This window comes from Pezoporus wallicus, unplaced genomic scaffold (assembly GCF_028554395.1).
Source record: "Pezoporus wallicus isolate ANWC-B61680 ecotype Strahan unplaced genomic scaffold, APGP_CSIRO_Pwel_v1 contig_6897, whole genome shotgun sequence".
Lineage (NCBI taxonomy): Eukaryota > Metazoa > Chordata > Aves > Psittaciformes > Psittacidae > Pezoporus > Pezoporus wallicus.
The window spans coordinates 607,213-626,005 of record NW_026636510.1 but is presented as its reverse complement, the minus strand read 5'-3'; the positions used below and the strand labels follow the sequence as shown (position 1 = coordinate 626,005).

Sequence of the window (18,793 nt, the reverse complement as noted above, 5' to 3'; positions counted from 1 at the left end):
TGGGAGGGTGCTGCCTTGACAACTGGCTAAATGTCAAAAGCTCAGATACTCTCCTGTTTCCTTTATGCAAATTTCCATCCTCTTAACCCTCATATCACAAGCACGTGGGATGAAAACCAACCAGGTGAAATTAACAAAAGCTGCTTGTATGTTCATGCCTCCAGCTGCCTCTTTCGTATTTTGGTCAATAGGATGAATGGATTTGGATTGATTTTTGTCAATATTTTCCATCTTTTCCAGAAAGTTATGGCTGTTCTATCTGTAAGATTCTGTCTCTCTTCTGTACTTACCGTTGACCGTTCTCTCCTTTCTGCACAAATTGCACTAAATCTCCATCCTCGAGTGTAAAAGAATCCGAGAAACAGCTGTCAAAACTGCCTTCTACCCGAAAAAGATTGGTCCCCTAAAAGGAATGAAATCATGCACCAGAAATACAGTCACTATGGTTGAAAGAATACTGTGCAAGAGAGAGCGAGTTTAGTTAAATACTGTATTGGGCATTTAAAGATGGCAGATTTCTTCTGTAGGGAATTGTGTCACTTCTTTTTTTATCACGCTCAGGTTATATATTATTCAAACCTGGGACTGAACTGTGCTGTGCACTCAGGTTTTAGAATTAACCAGCCAGCCATTATTCTGACACAAAAATTGGGTTTGTGACACCAGGTCACGTTACCTGGAAAAGTCTGAAATAACTTTTTTAAAGGCTGAGAGGTTTCAATAACTCACTTCAGTAACAGGTAAAACTACAGCTTACAAGCAGGGGTGAGTCTTTATGGTCCTGATCCACAAAGCAGTCTTGGAATAATCCCCCAACACTCCAGATGAGTTTCCATCTTCTTTATTCCCACACAACCATGAATTTAGGGCCAGTATAACCCCAAACTTTGCGGTAAAATTGTGATCTTTAGAGAAGAGGAGGCGACACTGGGAAGAGGCAGTGCAATTTGAAAAAAGAATTACATTGTTAGGGTTGGTCTCTTCCTCCAAGTCAGAAGAGTTGGAAAGTTCATCTGTGCTGGAGGGGATGGCTTCAAAGTCCTCAAATGTGTCTAGAGATGGCATTTGCCTGCTGGGCCAACCTTTTCAAAGGAAGTAAAATAAAAAGAGTTAGCTATCAGTCATTAGCCTCTTTCAGACTCCGTCTTTTAAAAACAAATTTCAACTTCACTTCCCACTATTCCGCTTACTGAATTGCTTGTGCCTTTTTACAGCCATTAAAATTACATTGCAACCATTATTCTGTCTAAAAGCCTGTACTGCTTGCTGTCATTTGTGGGAGTGAAGACAGGTGGCCACGGTATTCACACCCACCAATACCTTGAGCATTTAGCATTGCTAAATCTCTTCAGTTCCGTAAGTACATAAAACAAGCACCAAGAGTATTTCTGTAGAGCAAGCATCATAGCAAATGATAACTTTTGCTGACATGATTTTCAGAAGGCCACACTCATTCAGTTTCCACCTTACTTCCACATGTTTATTTATAAATTGAAATCTGAAGTCATTGAATTTTGGTTGACTTCTTATCTCCTTGACACCCTTGACAGGATATTACCACCTGACCAACTTACAAGACTATCCTCTGGGGCAGGTTGGAAGTGCAGGGAAGGGACAGAGTGAACAAGGCACAAAGACAACCAGACCTTGGTAGTAGGTAGAGAAGATCTCATTAATTTCTGCTGTGAGCAGTCTTATTGTATGATTTCAACCCAATACCACCCCAGCCCAGTGGAAGGGACTTAATGACAGATTTACAGCCCAAGCACAACAGCCAGACTCTTTACCTACAAAGGCATATCCAGAGGATGTGTCCTGAGGGAAATTTAGGCTAAGCCTTATAAGACCTGCCTGATGCTCCCATGGTGTAAAAGTAACTCAGACTCTTCTACACAGATGGCAATCATAATCTGCACTTTCCTTTACACTTGATACCTGTCCCTTTTCTGACAGGGATGACTACAGTCCAGCTAGAAGGAAACCTCAATAGCCTTAACAGATTATAAAATGAATGGAGTTAGTCAAATCAATGTGCCTTCCTACTTAATTCCCCTGCTGTGCATTACTTGATTCACAGGGACTCAGCCTAAGCAGATGCTGAATCAAGTTGTTTACAGGCTGTGGGCTGCACTCTTGACAAGGCAAAGCACTGCTCTAACAACAAGGCACGAAGATAAATGCTCATGCAGTGGGATTATGCATAACCCAGCAGTCATAACCCACAGTAAAACCTGGCCTGAGACAATACAAAACCCAAGCCAGGCAGTGCAGGCAGTAAACAGAAAAGTGATCTAATCTGAGAAAAATAGGTTTACTCATCAATTTATTTAATCCCTCCCCATGCACATCTTCCCTGTTACAGGCACTGGTTGGTTCAACTTGTGGTCATGCAGTTCTGCAGCCTCTTCTCTCTCCTCTTATGCTGGGGCTGTGACTGCCCCAAATGCCCCCATTTGGTTACAAAAGAGACAGTGATCTTCTTCCAGCAGAGCATCATCCCCAGTTATAACCCTGTAGGTATTGTTAGGTCATCTGAATTCAAGGTGAAAACTAGCCACTGAAGTGGCATTCGTGTGCTAGGTTGTGAGAGTCCCTGCCAAGGTCTATACCAACAGAGTTTTGAGTCAGAAAAGACCATTTCAGTTACAGATCATGCAGCATATAGAACTGAACCCCATATTCCGTATCTGAATCACACCAGCAAAATACCAACAAATGTCTAAACGCAGAGGAATACACTGATGCTATCTAGCTCCAAACCATTACAGCAATTTCAGTTCAAATTCACAGGTTGGGCAACAAAAGACAAAAGAAAAATATATCTCTCTTCCCCTTAGAAAAAGTTGAAGTTATCTTTTGCCACTGACATCCGCAGAAACCTGAGCAGCAAGGATTCCTTATAAATATATGCATCAGTCTTCTTCTTCCATAGAAATCGCTATTCTAATTTCAGAGACGAAGAAATAGCCTAAATATTGAGCACCTAATTCAAGCTATAAAATAACACAGATCAAATTGTGAGCTCTCTGACATCAATTAAAATAATTATTTTTAGCTGTGCCTGAGTTACAGAAAACCAGAATATGGGGCATTGTTTCTCTACCTGCTAGTGATCCAAGCTTGTTCTTTCATTGCTTTCATGGGAAATAATACTCATTTAAAAAGAAAAATCTCTTGAAGTGGGAGAGAGTAAATATTATCCTAAATTATATTACACTCTCAAATTGAGATGATAAATGTTTTAATTTCATTTACCTGTCTGTGAAGCAGATCTAGGTACGGGTCTCATGGTGGAACTGGTATTACATTTAGTCTGGGCCAATATGGTGTTCTCAAAAGCATCTGTGACAGGAAGTACAGTTTGTGTCTTCAGGGTGAAACAATTATCAGACAACCAGTACAAAGTGAATTCCTGTATCAATCACCTCTGCAACTGGCAGTCCCTTTAACGAACAGGTGGACTGGGGTCCAACAGTTATAAAAGAGGAGACATGTGACCAGCACAAATGAGTGAAAAGATGGCAGCATTCCACAGAAAAACTGTAAGTCTGAGAAGGACAGCAAACAGCCAACTGAATCAAACAGAAATACTGATGTTAATTAAGGAGAATGATTGTTGAGTGAACAGTGCAGTGTTCTATTTCAGTACAGCTTCCTTACACATTTTTAACACGTTTTCCTTGCAGCATTTTAAACAGTTCTGTAGGTGATGGCATATGGTTTTGATGCTCACCCATACAGCAATGGAAGTAGACCAGGGAGACTCTCCTGCTCAGCCAGAAATTAATGATTTCACACTTGATGAATGCAATGCAATTTTGTGGGGGAAGTTTTTATCCAAATACATCAAATCCTTTGTGTTATTATCTCTGTCAGAGCCTTGGCAACAGCAGCAGTATCTCCTGCAAAGGGATGCTAATGTTAATTGTTTCCCTCTCAGTTTGGCGAAGGATGTTGTAGGGGATGGTGTAGGACCATGTTTTAACTACTGAGGATCAACTCAGCTCTGTCCTGTGGACAGTACTTGCTCCTTGAAATACTCCCTACCTCTGCAGCCACATGGTTTGCTGGATCAGAAATATCTGCGAGTGATGAAAGTGAGATATAAACAGCACAGTTTGAGAAACTCTGGTACTGGTACCAGGATGATTCAAAACATACTGCTGTGGTCACTGGCAAAGAGACATATTCTGCAAACAGCAAAACTATTTCCTCTGCTGGCTCTGAATTGTTTCTTCCAGCCTCTCTGTTCTATTCTTCTCTTCTGCTGAGAGAGACATAGAAGATAGCTCTGATACGTCACTGATTCCATCACTGATCTGGTCCCTGCCAAAGTTTTGTGCAGATCAGCACAATCCTAAGAAAGGATTCCTCAGCCTGAATCTCTCCTCCCTGTCTTGCAGCATGGGTTCCTGGCTGCCTGTGCCCCACAAGTCAACATGTGATTGTAAATCCCCATGTAAAGGAGAAAGCTGACAATGGAAGCCATTGATCTTTCACTAGCTGAACGCTTTGGTGATATTAAACAGTAACTGATGAATCTGCTGCAAGAAATAGGTAGAAATTCTGCTTGGCTGAAATGAAACACTGCACCTTAAATGGATATTAATGTACAGTCTAGCCTCTTCTGAAGTCTTCATGCACATGGCTCCTCCTTCTGTTACTAGGTGTAGACACTAACAAGGGAAGATGGACGCAAGCAACCAGACTGCAGGTGAAAGTGAAAAGTTGCCCCTTGGCTCCCTGCTGCTGCACTCTATGGAGCGAGGCAAAGGCCAGGCAGAAAGTCCAGATCCAGATGATATTCTAGACATTACTTCTCCAAACAGGCAGAGAATTATGGTTTTAGGCCCATCCCTAGGTGAAAGTTGGTAAATATGAGTGCAGGGGACAGGCAATGGGGTGACAAGCTGTGTTTATCACAGTTAAACAGAGAACTGACACCAAGCCCCTAATGGACTCCAGTGTTTGTCTCCTAGCAGTGATGACATGTGAATCCAGCGAATAATACCAAAAGATGGCCAAACAGGTTTTCATGCAGGATAGAAACACTCGTACCTTCAAACCCCAAGGGAGTTGGGTCACTCTTTATTTCATGTCTCTTGACTTTAACTGCAGGAACAAGGGGACCTGTGTGAAGTTTGCAGAGTCATAAGTCTGTAAATATTGTTAAAGGAGAAACTTGCTTTCCCATTTCCTAGAAACACTACCTGCCTAATACTTCCCATTACAACCAGAAGAATGACCAACCCCTAAATTCTAGGTGGTGAAGATTAACACTTTCGTGATGTGGACAGGAAACAGACCCCTTTTTACACGACAGTGGACTGTAACTAAGTGTACCTGCTTCCATTCACATTTCACAGATGTTTTCTCTTGCTCTTGCCCGGGAGATGGCACTAACCAGACTGAGTCACAATCTCAGCTTTTTATCCATGAAGTTGGCAGGGAAGAGCCCACGAAAGCCAGCATTTATGCACCACTGGACTGGAAGGCATCCGTCATAGATCCTCCTCCAGTACCCTGACTCCACATGTGGAGGACTGGTGATGCGATGGAGCTGAACTGTTAGCAGTGAGGATCAGCGTGCAGCAGTATGCAGTAGCCTTGCATCTGATGATCCAAACACCCCAGCTAGACCTGCATTTGGCTGATGCTGAGACATGACTCAGGTTTCAGCTCTTTTTTAAACTGAAATACTTTCTTAAAGCAGATGCTGTAAATAAAATACTTAATAGAAAATCACTGATTTCCCACCCCCCTTTGTTTTTAAAATCATTACAAAAGCAGTTTTCTCAGCATTCAAGAAATTGCCAACAGTCTTATGGAGGACAGGATCCTAGGACAGGATTTCTTTATATGAAACTGTAACAAAGTTTGAATTTTAATGTAATTCATACATGCTGTCTTTGATAAGCCACACGAAGAACAACCTGTTTGCCCTTTGTCTTTGTGCATATGTGCTTCTTTCTGTGTTCCCCAGCTTCGTTAATAAATAGTAGGAAATAATTGTGTCTTCCGGTAACTTAGCAACTGATCACATATGTCTGAAGTTGTTACTGACGACAGAAAGCTATGAGAATGCCTTCTCCTCTTCTGTGCCAATCATTTCTAACTGGTGATGTTTTAGTGTTATGATTTAAAGAAGTTGGCAAAGAAACATTTGTAGGTAGCGGTAATATCACATCCTTCCTCTGCCAATAAACCCCACCATGACCTTGTTTCATGACTGGCTCATTGCACAGTCCAGAATATGGTTCATATCCTTCACAACTATTTAGAATAAAATAACACTGCAACCTTCTTCCTGATAAATATATAGAAAATATTTTTATACAAATGAATTCAGCCATTGTTCCTTCTATTTTGGTTTGTGAGTTGCCCTGCAAATCAGTTCCTCCACTTTGTTCCAGGAAGTGACAAAGGACAGTATATTCAGAATTTGATGTAAGAACATCTGTTATCAAAAGTAAGTCTGACATGTAGGCATAGGTGCCTACAATCCCATGGGTTGCTTTTGAGTTTAAATGTAGGCACTAATGCAGTAACTTAAAGTAAATTTTGTAAAACTGACTTTTTTCAAAATAATTACAGCTCAACATAAAAATGATAAATTCCCACATAAACTGCAGAGTTCAGTGAGGTCTAGGCACCTACCTACCATGCCTATAAATGTCCTTGCAAACACAATTTCTAATCATAAATGTGATTATGCTAAATATGCTTAAAGCTGGCATCTATTACTACTCCATTTTTTGGCTTGATTTCAGGCCTGTTTACCATCTGACATCTGCTATGAAGTGAGAAGATTCTCTCCTTGAAAGCAAAATTCCTGAACAGCTTCAAGGAAATGGAGAAATAATTTCTATTGAATTTCAGTTAATCTGAACAAGGGAGAAGTTGGAAAAACTAGTCCCACATCAGCCAAAAATTAAGATAGTTTCCATGGAAACTAGCACCACTCTTTAAAGTCTATTATGGAGAAACTGAGAAGAGTCACTGTGTGCACTGGCAGCACACCTTGATGGACGTTCAGACTGTCGTGGCCTGCCTCTCTGCAGGTGTTATACTGATCCTAACACTCCTTCTACTGGAACCCCTTGCATATATAAAATTTGAACCTGATGCACTCACTCTGTGAACATCATTTGGCAGTATATGTATCAGTCAGCAGGAACGAGAAGGGTAGCTAAGCAAGCAGCATGACAATACCTTTGGTCACAGCAGAAGCATTAACTGTGGTGCTGATGGAGGAAGCTAGGGAAAAGCGACGGGTAACTTCTCTTTCCTTAGATTCTGGATCTGGGAGAATAGACAGATGCAATGCAGGGCAGGATTAGAGGTTAATAAGCACTGAGGGTAAAAGATGTCTAAAGAAATGCAGCATCTAGAAAAGGGTAAATAAAAGGCAGGTTGCTCCTCTAAAACAGCCTGGAAAAATACCCTCAACAAAATGAAAAGAGTTTATATGAACTTATTTTCAAAGCAATTCCAATTGCACCAATTTTATACTTCAGAAAAAAAGACTTATGCCAATTAATATTTTAGCAACCAACTGGTGTCTAAGTACAGCTACAAAACACAAGGAGATGAGCATGATGGCTAGAATGGTGTGTTTTTCTACAGGTAAGGTTTGGATTATTTAGACATGGAACTGTTTGTTCTGCGATGACTGAAGTACACTGAAAACCAAGCAGGAATTGTTTGAAGTTCACATTTGTAATGTATAGAAATTAACTGTGTGAATGCCTGAAAGCACTCTCTGAGCCTCCATCCTTACCTAGCATGTGGTAGAATGGTGTAGATCAGCTGGAAGAAAGTGAAAGCAACAGAGCTAGGTTTTTTAGTTTATTCCAATTAGGATCCTGTTTTTTCTCCAAGTCCACTCAGGACTGAAGACACAGCTTCCCTAGATTTCACTATGAGATGTGAGTAGCATTTTTGACTCAAAGTATTTAATAATAAATGAACTGTCGTCTAGCTTCAGAGAGTACACAATGTTTCAAAACAATTCAGTGTCATTAAGCAGCTCTTAAAAGACTGCGTCTACACATCTCCAAGCACATGAGTACACTTCTTGCACCGACCACCTACAGCAGCACCACTTGGGAGAAAAAGTTTCTTGCTTACAAATATTTCAGGATTTTTTTTCTCTTCTTGCTGAAAACATTCTAAGTACATGTGCTGTGTTAGCCAAATGAGTATTTTCCATTGAGACATGAATAAAGCTATTCATGTGCTTCATGTCTTGGTTTCACTAAGGTACTCAAACACTTAACTCTACCAGGGCACAACCTCAATTGAAAATGGTATTAGACATGGCTTTAAATATTTTGTTGAAGGTTTTTAGATTTCTTAAAAACTATTTGTGAATTTTGTGGTTTGATTTTTAAAAATATCAAATAAATATTTATGTAAAAATTAAACAGTTCTTTCTATTTTCACCAAAAAAAAATCCTGGGATAGATGAAGAGGTATTTCACACAAAACTCTTGGTAGCACATGTTTACATGTTTTGTGGAATCTTAGCCCAGATGCTCTGAGATGGCGCCTGTGATTCAGAGGGCATTTTCTGTTCCAATTGTCTCCTTTCTCTTACCACATTTACCTTCCTTTCTCTCTCTCTTTTTTTCATTTTTTGAGGATGGTAAGCTGGCATACAGCACTGGAGTAAACAGAGTTTCAGACAATTTTATATTTCTGGTAAAATGTCCTCTGCAGAACTGTATTACTGTGAAGATTTCCTTACCAGGGATCTTAAATTTCTCTCTCCCACCCCTCATCTTCACATTTCCTTATTTTAATGTTCAGTTACACAACATTCCTCTTTACTTTATTTCTGCCTAGTAAATGTCACACTCACTATCTGTTTCCAGTGGAGCTGAAATTAATGTTCTTGGTTGAACTGCAATTCCTATGTCTTATTATGCCAAAACGTCAGGAAACCGTACTAGCTCCTTAAAATCTCAGTGCAATTTTAACTGTAAAATGGCTGCTGTAAAAAAGCTGTAAATTCTGTATCTGCCAATGCACTTCCTTACCAATTTACTCATAAAAGCACATATATTCAAGTACATCCCTATTCACAGGTCAACAAAAAGAGGAAAGAAGAGGTTAAAATCTGTTCGCAGTGATGATTACAGTAGATGACTCCAAGATTAGGTTGCTGTAGCTGCCCTCATTAAAATACAAAGAAATTTTCACTTTATAACTGAGGCACTGAGTTACATTTACACCGTATCATGCAGCTCTTAGAGACTCTGTGACAATGCCAAGAAATATGAACTTAGCTCTGCAAACCAAGACAGCTAATGCTGACCCAAGAGTGGGGAGATACAGAGTGCTAAGAGTGTGAGGTTTCATACACCTTGGTGCCAGTTCTGGTATAGCTGCCTTGGGGTATCTGCACTGATGGTGTGCAAGATGGTAAAATTTCTCTTCCAGCATTTCTTTGTCCAACATGCCAAGGTGCTTATATACAATATTTTCTACCCCATCACATCCTGCCTGGGCAGACAGTTCAGCAATGCTTTGAGCATCCATACTCCACTACCAGCTGATAATCATCAGGCAATCTTGTTTTCCCTCTGGATAATCTTGTTATCTTACAGTCTAAATCTTCCCTTTTATTCTCATGTATTCTGGATATGACCAGACACAGCAGGTCTCAACCAAAGTATGCTCTGCTCAGTATACCATCTCCTACCACAGCCAGTAATGAATCCTCAAAGGAGTCAAAAGCAGGAAAAGATTATTGCAGTAATTTCCCTGTTACCTTCGCACAGCTTCCGATCTGCCAGTCCACATAGTGCCAGCTCGGCTTTGTGTTGTCAGTCCCCGAAGAAATGACCACACTGCAAATCATCCAGCCTATTTGCCAATTCATTTCCCCTATGCCAGGACCAGATTAGTAACTGAACAGCATAACAAAGTGAAATGGGACACTGTGTAATGGAAGTGTTTCACAGGAATCTCAAGTAACAAGACCCAGCAAGACTTGAGCTGAGAGTGCCTACAGATTAGGGGGTATGAACTCTTCTGAACTGTGCTTTGCTCTCTGGGACACTGAATACAATGCAAGACATTTCACATGATAAGAAAAATTCAGATAAAAGAGCAAAAGAAGTCCAAAACAAAATTGTAAATTCACTCAAATTACATTATCCTGCATTTCTGAAATCTGTATTTTGTAATGTCCACAAGTCACAGGATCTGAAAGCCACTCCCTTTTTGTGCTCAGAATATTGAACTGGTTTGTCCATCTTGGATCTTACTACCAAGTGCAGCCTTAGCCTTGCACTCAGAATCTTATGGCTGTGCTGGCTCTTGGTGTATTCTCATCTACTTTATAACACTCTAATTTCTGTATTTCTCTTTTTATTCTTTAATCTTGATTCTTCCTCTTTGGATGGTCTAACACTTTCTTTCGCATAAGAAACATTATTTATCAGACAGAAGAAAAGCCATATAACAACTATACAAAGAATAATTACATTATCTTTCCAGAAAGCAATTATAAATAGTTATTCAATTTAATTTATATTCACATTTCTTTCTTTCTTTTGAAGTCTCTTCCTTGTACAGCCATCACAGGAACATGCAATGCTCTCTACTGGTGGATATTAAGTATCTTCTAAATCTTTACGCACAAAGACTCCAAACACACCATTTTACAGTGTCATATAATTAAGCAGAAATGGCAATAAACCCCAGATCTTCTGAATTCTGGTTCTCTAGTTAGCCACTAGGCCATGGCTGAGCAACATGTGAAAAAAACAGAGAGGTCCAACCAATGAGCAATTTAACACATGAAAACCTCAGGTAACTCAACACCGAGATGATATTCTTCCCTTCAAGTCAGTAAATTGCTGAAGGAAGCTAGGTTGGTGGTTTAAAACAAGTTCACAGTTTGGCCCTCGAGAGAAACTGGAAATAAATCCTATTTGCACTGTGCACCAGCAAAATACCCAACCAGTCATCTCAAAGGTGCTTTGCCAACAGTGCCATGGGAGCAATTTTTGTTAACAGCATCTTTGAGAAGAGAAGCCATGTGTGTGCATCAGACAGGAGCATTTTGGTGAGATGTGGCAGCACTCTAGGAAATAGCGATGGATGGCATTATGGGATGGAGAGAACACTGTGGGAGTGCAGGAGACAGATGGCCAGGGACCAAATGCTGTGTGGGGTGATTTTACCTTTGGGTGGAGCTCTGCGGTTGGAAAGACCTTGCAATGTGAATCGCTTTCTAGCAAGCGCTGTGCGCTCAAGGTTAAGGCTGGTGGAAGCATCAACTAGGAGAGAGAGGGAGAGGGAAGAGAAATAAGGAAGGAAGGGTCAGCTGTTCAGCTTGTGGGAAAGGAAAGGTTAGCACTAGATGACAACTGAAAATAAATAAACAAATAAATTTTGATTCAGTTCAAGCCTGAGCAAGAGCTAATCAATCAGGAAGGTGACATGGGGTCAGGGTGGTTAAACCAGATGAGCCAAACAGAGCAGCTGGGTTGAGTTTGGCTCACTGAGTTTTAATGGAGAACAACAACAAAAAGCAAAACCAAAGAAAAATAGGTGAAGGGATGTAGCTCTCATCAAAGGAAAATACAGCTTAACAGCAAGCTTATTAAAAAGGATCTAGTGTGTTTTAGCATGAAAACACTGGTTGGAACAACAAGGTTGTAGGAAGAAATAAGAGACGAATCCTTACAGTGCATGTACAGACACCAAGCGTTACGAGCAGTCCCATTTTTGCTATCCAGTACCAGCACTGAAGAGTCTCCCATTATCAGCTGTATGGCTGATATGCTCTCAGCCTTACCTGCTGAAGTCTTTCTAACAGCTTCTGAAACTGGCGTATAGTCATGCATTTGCTTTCATGATTTGCTGGGATATAAGGATTGCCATGCCAGCAAAGCTTACATGCCAGGCTCACACATGGATAAGCCAGCCATGCTGCCTGACAGTTGCCTTTATAGAGGTAAGTCACAGATGGATTTAGGTCCTGAGACTCTGGGTTTGAAAGGTGCTCAGTTACTCACACTGCAGGAAACAGGTGGACCTAGATCACCCCCCCATATCCACGCATTCCTGCCAAATTCTGCATCTGCCCCTTTCTTTGTGTGGGCAGGTAACACACAGAAGATATACGGCAAAGGAGCAGGAAAAAAGCTGTGTTTTGGCTGCCTGGTTCTGTGCCTTAGGATTTAACCAACAGGTTTTTCTTCCTCTTTATTTCATACACAGCCAAGTGAAAATCATCAGAGGGACAAATAAATACCAGAAGTACAAAGGGAATATGAAGAGACAGTGAATCCACCCTGACAGACAAGCAACAGACAGACAAGTTGTGCTTCCAAAGGAAAGCTCATCCCATCACTTCCTGATTTGCAACCAAGATAATCCAGGAGTTGAGATGCCTGCCTGCTTAGGTGGGTGTGAGGTGAACAGATTTTTAATAATACAGAAGCATTGTTTTGGTGGGGTTCAGCTCCTCCTACCCACTGGCCTGACACCAGCTTTGGACCAGGCAGGTGCACCTGGTGAGGAACCACTATTAAGCAGTGGTTTCAGCAGTGGAGCACTGGGAAGCATTTGGCTTTCAGACTGCATGTGTTGGCCTAAGAGCTGTTCCCTGCCGTGTCTGTTCCCACTGTGAGGCAATCTTTGTAAGGATGCTGTAGCTTTTAAAGAATCCAGAAACTGGTGTATAAAATACATTTACTTTCTGCTTGCATAGAGCAAGAAAATCCATAGTACTTCATTATCAGAGTCATGCACATATGTGGAGGGGGTGGGTTTGTATGTTGGTTCTTCAGCTATGCCATTATATCATTTCACTGAGAGACCCCTTAGGATTTCATAAGCCCCAATAGCTTCTCAGCACTAACCAATCATTAGACCTGGTCTCTAAAGACATGTTGTCTCCACCCGAGTTATTTCAAGTCTTATCCTTCATTCTGCAGCATACCAAATAACCCTGGAAACCATTTCCAAACACAATAAGGACTAGGCCCTCATGAGCAACTGGTTGAAAATGAGCGTGCAATGGGTACTTGTGACAAAGAAGACCAACAGCATCCTGGGCTGCATTAGACAGAGCCTCTCCAGCAGGTCCAGGAAGATGATGCCGAGACACCTGGAGTACTGTGTCCTGGCCTGGTCTACCCAGGACAAGAGAGACATGGAGATATGTGAATGAATCCAGTGAAAGGCCATGAAGATGATTAAGGGATTGCAGTAGCTGACATGAATAAAGAGTGAGAGAGCTGGGATTGTTCACCTTGGAGAAGAAAAGGCTCAGGGGGATCTTATCAAGTAAAGAAGATGAAGCCAGACACTTCTCAGTGGAGCCCAGTGATAGAATGAGGGAGGCAATGGGCATAAACTGAAATATGGAAAATTCCATTAAAAAAACATGAAAAACACGTTTTTACTACGAAGGTAGTTAAAGCCTGGGATGACATCCCCAACACAACTGTGGAGTCATCCTCCTTGGTTCAGAACCCAACTGGACACGACCTTGAGCAACTTGCTCCAGCTTTCAGCAGAGTAGTTAGGCTAGGTGGTCTCCAGTGGCTCCTGCAGGACTTGGCTCCCATATAGCTTCAAGTCAGTGAATCTACCAATCAGGTCCACACGAAACTGTTTTATATGTAGATAACTCAATCATAGGCAGTTATCCATAAAAATAATGAGACTGAAATAGCTTGCCTATAGTGTCCTCCCCCTCCGTACCACAGAAAACAGTATTTTAAAATTATCTGTTCACATTAACTACATAGACATTGAGAGTCCTACAGTCAGTAGGTGGCACAAGAGAGACAGGTTTCGCCGAGCACCCGACCACGCTGCCTGTGTACTGCGGGTTAGCACAGCCATGCCCTCCCCAGAAGTCTGCAGCAGGATTCCTCTATACCTTTGAAAGCAGGACCTAACTGTACATTTTAAAGACCTCAGTGTCCCAGCTAGAGGTGCCTCAAAGGACACAAAAAGTCTCAGTGGGACATCGAGAGTCGGATAGCTTCTCCGCCGGCTCTCTGCACAGTGTACTTTACAGCCCAGCATGCACAGGCACACCCTGAATCACAAAACGGTAAGTGACATGCTGCTCGGCACTGTAGGAGCAGCCACATACCAGAGGATGAGGAGGCTCTCGGCTGAACTAGCAGAATTACACCGAGAGCCCTGAGGAACTGGTCATGGGAAAGCAGAAGACAGAAGAATGATAATCAGCATATAGGGTGATCCCAGTTCTCACACTGGACCGGTTAAAAAACATTAATAATTTTCCTGGATATTTTTGAAAAGAGGGCTTATGAATTTCAAATGAAAGCCTACTTTTCAGCTTGCTTAATTAAGAGAAAAGTTTATATTTATAAAAAAATACTGAAATAATACTGAAAAAATACTGAAATAAATACTGAAACAGGTTTTTAACATTGGATTTTTTTTAATGAAGAATCCTTAACTTTCTCCCCAGAATGAAAATATTGCAATGAAAAATCATTTGGTAAACATCCTAATTTTCAAAGGAAAAAGTATTCAACTTTCTTTTTTTTTTTTTTTTCTTTTTTTCATCTCTATTTATAAAGGGGCCTGCTGTTACTTCAAGCCTGATTTGGTCATTAATCTCTTCAGACCTCACAATTTTCTTTTTTCTATTATAAAAGCCTTGTTCTAATGTTTCAAAATACTACCTAAAAAAGAAACTGCTGCTGAAATATGTTCTGTTCCTGCTGCTACCAGATGAGATCCAGTTTCTTTTTAGTGTTCATTTTAACCTACGTTGTATAGAATGTATCTATTTTACTCATGCCCTCAAATAATGGAGGGACTTTCTGTGACCACATGTGCATTTATTTACTGTACACTAGAGGGGAACCTATACACAGGAGGCAAAAAATAATAGTAAAGCCCATAGAGTCTTAAAATTAAATATGACTAGAAACTAACTTAGCCAGGATATAGAAGGTTAAAATATGCATGCTATTTGGACCCCAAATTTTTTTTAAAAAAAACACAAGATGTATAAAGAGCACTATAATGCATCAAAACTCACATTTAAAAAATCCTGAACTAGTGTTCAGGAAGTTTCGTGGCACAGTCACTCAGCTTTATAGCACTGTTGTGGTTTCTTTTCGATGTTGTGTTTAAATAATACACTTTTAAAGTACCCTCATAAAACTTCAGAAATGAGTGTGCAAAAATAAATATATTACCCATTGCAAGCAAAAAGCTCTGTCTCGGAACTCCTACCTCTCTTTTGTCTTGCGCTGGGACTGGAATTCCTGTTTTTATTGTTAGATGCTTCCACGTTTGATGTCTCAGATTTGTTTTCATATACACTTGATGACTTCCTGCTATACCTTCGGACAAATGAAATACAAAAATAGTTACATTCCTGCTTAATACCTGATGGAGCACTGAGCAGTAAGTATTCTTTTTTACCCTCAGATATGGAAGCCAAAGGAATAAAGGGCAGGTTTTAAAATCCTGTGTGCGATATAAATCTGTATCTGTGCAGGCATGTATGATGGGAAAAGCCATTCTCACCCTTGCCTCCTTGACATGCCATACAATAAGGGGTGTGCTTAGCCAGAGTTGAGAAGGGAAAAATGGAGGAACAAGATGATTCCCTGCAGAAGCCTTTTCTGTAAGTCCAACAGATGTGGACAGAAGGAGTGGGAACCAGGTTAGAAAAGTGGACCCCAGTTTTCCATCCTTTGCAGAAGAAGTGTATTTGACTCCAGGAGAAAAATGGGTACCAGATGGCATGTAGAGGTCATACCATGTGTAGAGGAACATAGAGATTCCAGTGGCTCCAGGATCTTCCAGCTGCTGTTTCTTCTCTTCTTTGAAAACACAAATCCAAGCAGGATGTCTCTGTCTATAGCTGAACCACAGATGAGGGCATGCATCTTGCCAGATTTGCACAAGTACTGGCCTTGTAATCCTTAATGGAATCATCCCCCATCCCCCACCCCAGGTTTGTACCGCATTCAAGCTGAAAGGTTTTCTCATGGTTCTTGTCTTTATTGTTTCGCAAATGTCTGGTGGTTTAGTCTGGGTGTTGACTGTTATCTTTGGCAGACTGCGCCACAATTTCATTGTATCTACACACTCCAAATATTCTTTCCTAAAATGCTAGTTATTAACATATCAACAATTACATAGTGTTTAGAATTAACACATGAACAGTTGTACTTAACATTCATATGGTTTGTTTTGCTGTGAGGGGAGGTCCAAAATATCATTAAAAACTTTAAAACATTCGGAATACTAGAGATCTGTGAATACCTGTTATAACTACATGCAGCCTGGGACTCATCGCTTTTTGTTTGAACCTCTGACCTGGTTTTGGTGGAACCTTAACAGAGGTCTCTGTTACCTCCTGTACTGAATCAAAATGTGATTTTGCAGCCTGATGTCAGGTATAAAATGGGGCTCAAAATAAATATGGGAACAAATCCAAAGCACACTCATGTTTCCTTTTTCTTTTTTTCTCTGTTCTTTCCCAGCTAGGCTGAGATAACGGTGAAACATGCAGCTGCCAGAGTTAAAGATTTACAGCTGTGAGAAAGACACCAAGAAAACACACCCGCTTTTCTGAAACAGCATCTGTAGTAAAACCAAGCATTTGTTATATATCATGTGCACAGGATATTTTTACATGGATGTATGACTGAATCAATCACTTCCAATAAAGCAGATAGTGAAACAGTTAGAACAATGGTCTGTTTAAGTTTCATATGTTTAACTAGATTAGAAAATAATACAAAGGGATCATTTAATTATCACTGAAATGCAGCAGCCATCCCTTGAGATACAGCAGCAATAAATACCACAGGACATCTCATTTTGGGATTAAAATGAAACTCTGGGGAAGAATTTACTAGAGGGAATTTGAACAGATTGAACAGGACTCAGAGATATTCAATAACCACCTGTATTAAGGGTACTGCCTTCAAGTGTCCCTTTGCCAACAACTCAGGTCCAATCATGAGTCAGCCCAGTCCTACCTTATGTCATGGAAATGCAGCTCTCAGTGCTTCGGTGGCACTAAACAAGGAGTAGTCTTTTTCACTGAACAAATGACAAAGGATGCTCAGGGAAGGGAGAGCATCCTGAAACCAGATTTCTCCAATGTTACAGTGCAGGTTTGATGATTCTTAATTTATAATATATTATAATAAATTATAAAAAATAATTCTTAATAAGTAGAGTCACTGTTACACATGACCAACCCAAAAGAGGGTGTCTATTGGTTAGGTAAAATTTGAATAACTAATTAGCCTCCAACCACTGGCTGAGCGCTGATGATGCTGGTTTCTAGTACTGTCTAATACTGGCTTACTTGTAGCACCTTTTGCAACTGGGGGTGCTTAGTCATGTCAGTTATAAACACAGACTATGACCATGTGGGTGGCTATAACAAGTCTAGCTTCTTCCTTTCTCTCCTTGCCCCCACCCAGCATCCCAAAACAGGCTGCAGAAGGAGCTCCACAGTCTAAGGTATTCTGGATCACTCCAGAATTCAAAGGTGGCAAAGTCACCTTGTGCTGCAGTTCCCCAGTCCTTGCTTCTCTATGAAACACATATTACAGAGGATCAAGATGGCCTTTGCTCACAGCAGCTAACAGGACACCATGAACTTTGTGCTATTTATGAAAGCCTAGAACATTGTTCTTTCATGAAGACTTACGATATTCTTCCTGTCCCTATAACACCCCAATATTTGGAGCAGATGCATTTAACCTGTTCTTCTCTGGGATAGTTGGCAGAGTGAAGATAACAAATATTTCATCTTTCCTTTGGTTTAACCCACTCTAGGACAAATAGCTAATCACATGGCTTTTCTTCCTGGAGTTAATTAATTTTCTGTTGACATATTTTGTCTATAATTTATGCTCTGAAATTTTTCACTTTAAGAGTCTTATAAGAGGGATATACATCTGGATTGATTTCAAATATTTTTGTGATTGCATTTCATATTTTACTGGAATAATTTTCTTCTATCCCTGAGGTAGTTTTGCTGAAAGATTTTTCATGCTTAAAACTTTTCAGCTTAAACCTTAAACAAAGCAAATGTAACCAAGTTTATAGAAAATACGGTGCAGGATTAGCAGCACTGCATCTGTTTAAAATTTCTTGCACTGAGTTGTATAGCTCTCAAAGGCTGGCTTTTTTACTTGGGATCTCTTGGTGTGGTTGATCCTGCTAAAATTCTACAATAATATCCCATACCAACTTACATTAAACTTGCCCAGCAATTGGGTCATTACAAAAATTTGCTGACAGCTCCTGGAAATGTTCCAATACATTTTGTCTGAACTCGAATTAATCTGGAGGTTTTTCTTTTGCAAAACCAAATGATAATGTTTGAAATTAATTCTGCATTGTGATTTTATTTTCCTCATGAGCAAAATGTTTATCTGTATTTACATGTGTTTAAAGAATTTGAAGATAAACTAGTAAGTCCTATCCAGGAAGCTAAGCACAGAAAACTGAGAATTTAGGGACTGTAAAAGCACAAAGGCAAGACAAATCTTGGTCCTGATATGCCTTAATAGCTGTGGTTACCTGCTTGCATTGGAGGAATCCATTGGTGCATGGTATACACTCTCAGTGATTCTTTGGTGCAGTTGACTTGCTTCTGTTAAAGAAAATAAAAAGATATTGCTCCAATTTATGTTGGAGCAAGTTGCTTCCTTGTTTGCATAGAACAAGAGAGAGAGAAATAGGAGAGGAGAGATTTTGACTGCTGCTGCAATAAAAACAGAACACTTGTACTTGAATAGAA

The 18,793-nt window shown here is 40.3% G+C and overlaps 1 protein-coding gene across 7 annotated transcripts in view; it reads right to left on the bottom strand.

Moving 5' to 3' along the window:
- Nucleotides 1-18,793, bottom strand: part of MCF2L2 (MCF.2 cell line derived transforming sequence-like 2) — a 184,171-nt gene that overhangs the window by 3,357 nt on the left and 162,021 nt on the right. For 4 of the 7 annotated variants that reach the window (XM_057400402.1, XM_057400400.1, XM_057400399.1 and 1 more), the window contains exons 25-32: nt 18,574-18,646; nt 15,250-15,359; nt 11,196-11,291; nt 7,213-7,302; nt 5,059-5,130; nt 3,256-3,342; nt 964-1,082; nt 291-403 (exon numbers count right to left, since the gene is read on the bottom strand). In XM_057400402.1, the coding sequence (XP_057256385.1) occupies nt 291-403; nt 964-1,082; nt 3,256-3,342; nt 5,059-5,130; nt 7,213-7,302; nt 11,196-11,291; nt 15,250-15,359; nt 18,574-18,646 (760 nt within the window). The remainder of the gene's footprint in view (nt 1-290; nt 404-963; nt 1,083-3,255; nt 3,343-5,058; nt 5,131-7,212; nt 7,303-11,195; nt 11,292-15,249; nt 15,360-18,573; nt 18,647-18,793) is intronic. The other 3 variants (XM_057400403.1, XM_057400404.1, XM_057400406.1) reach the window with 3 other exon arrangements.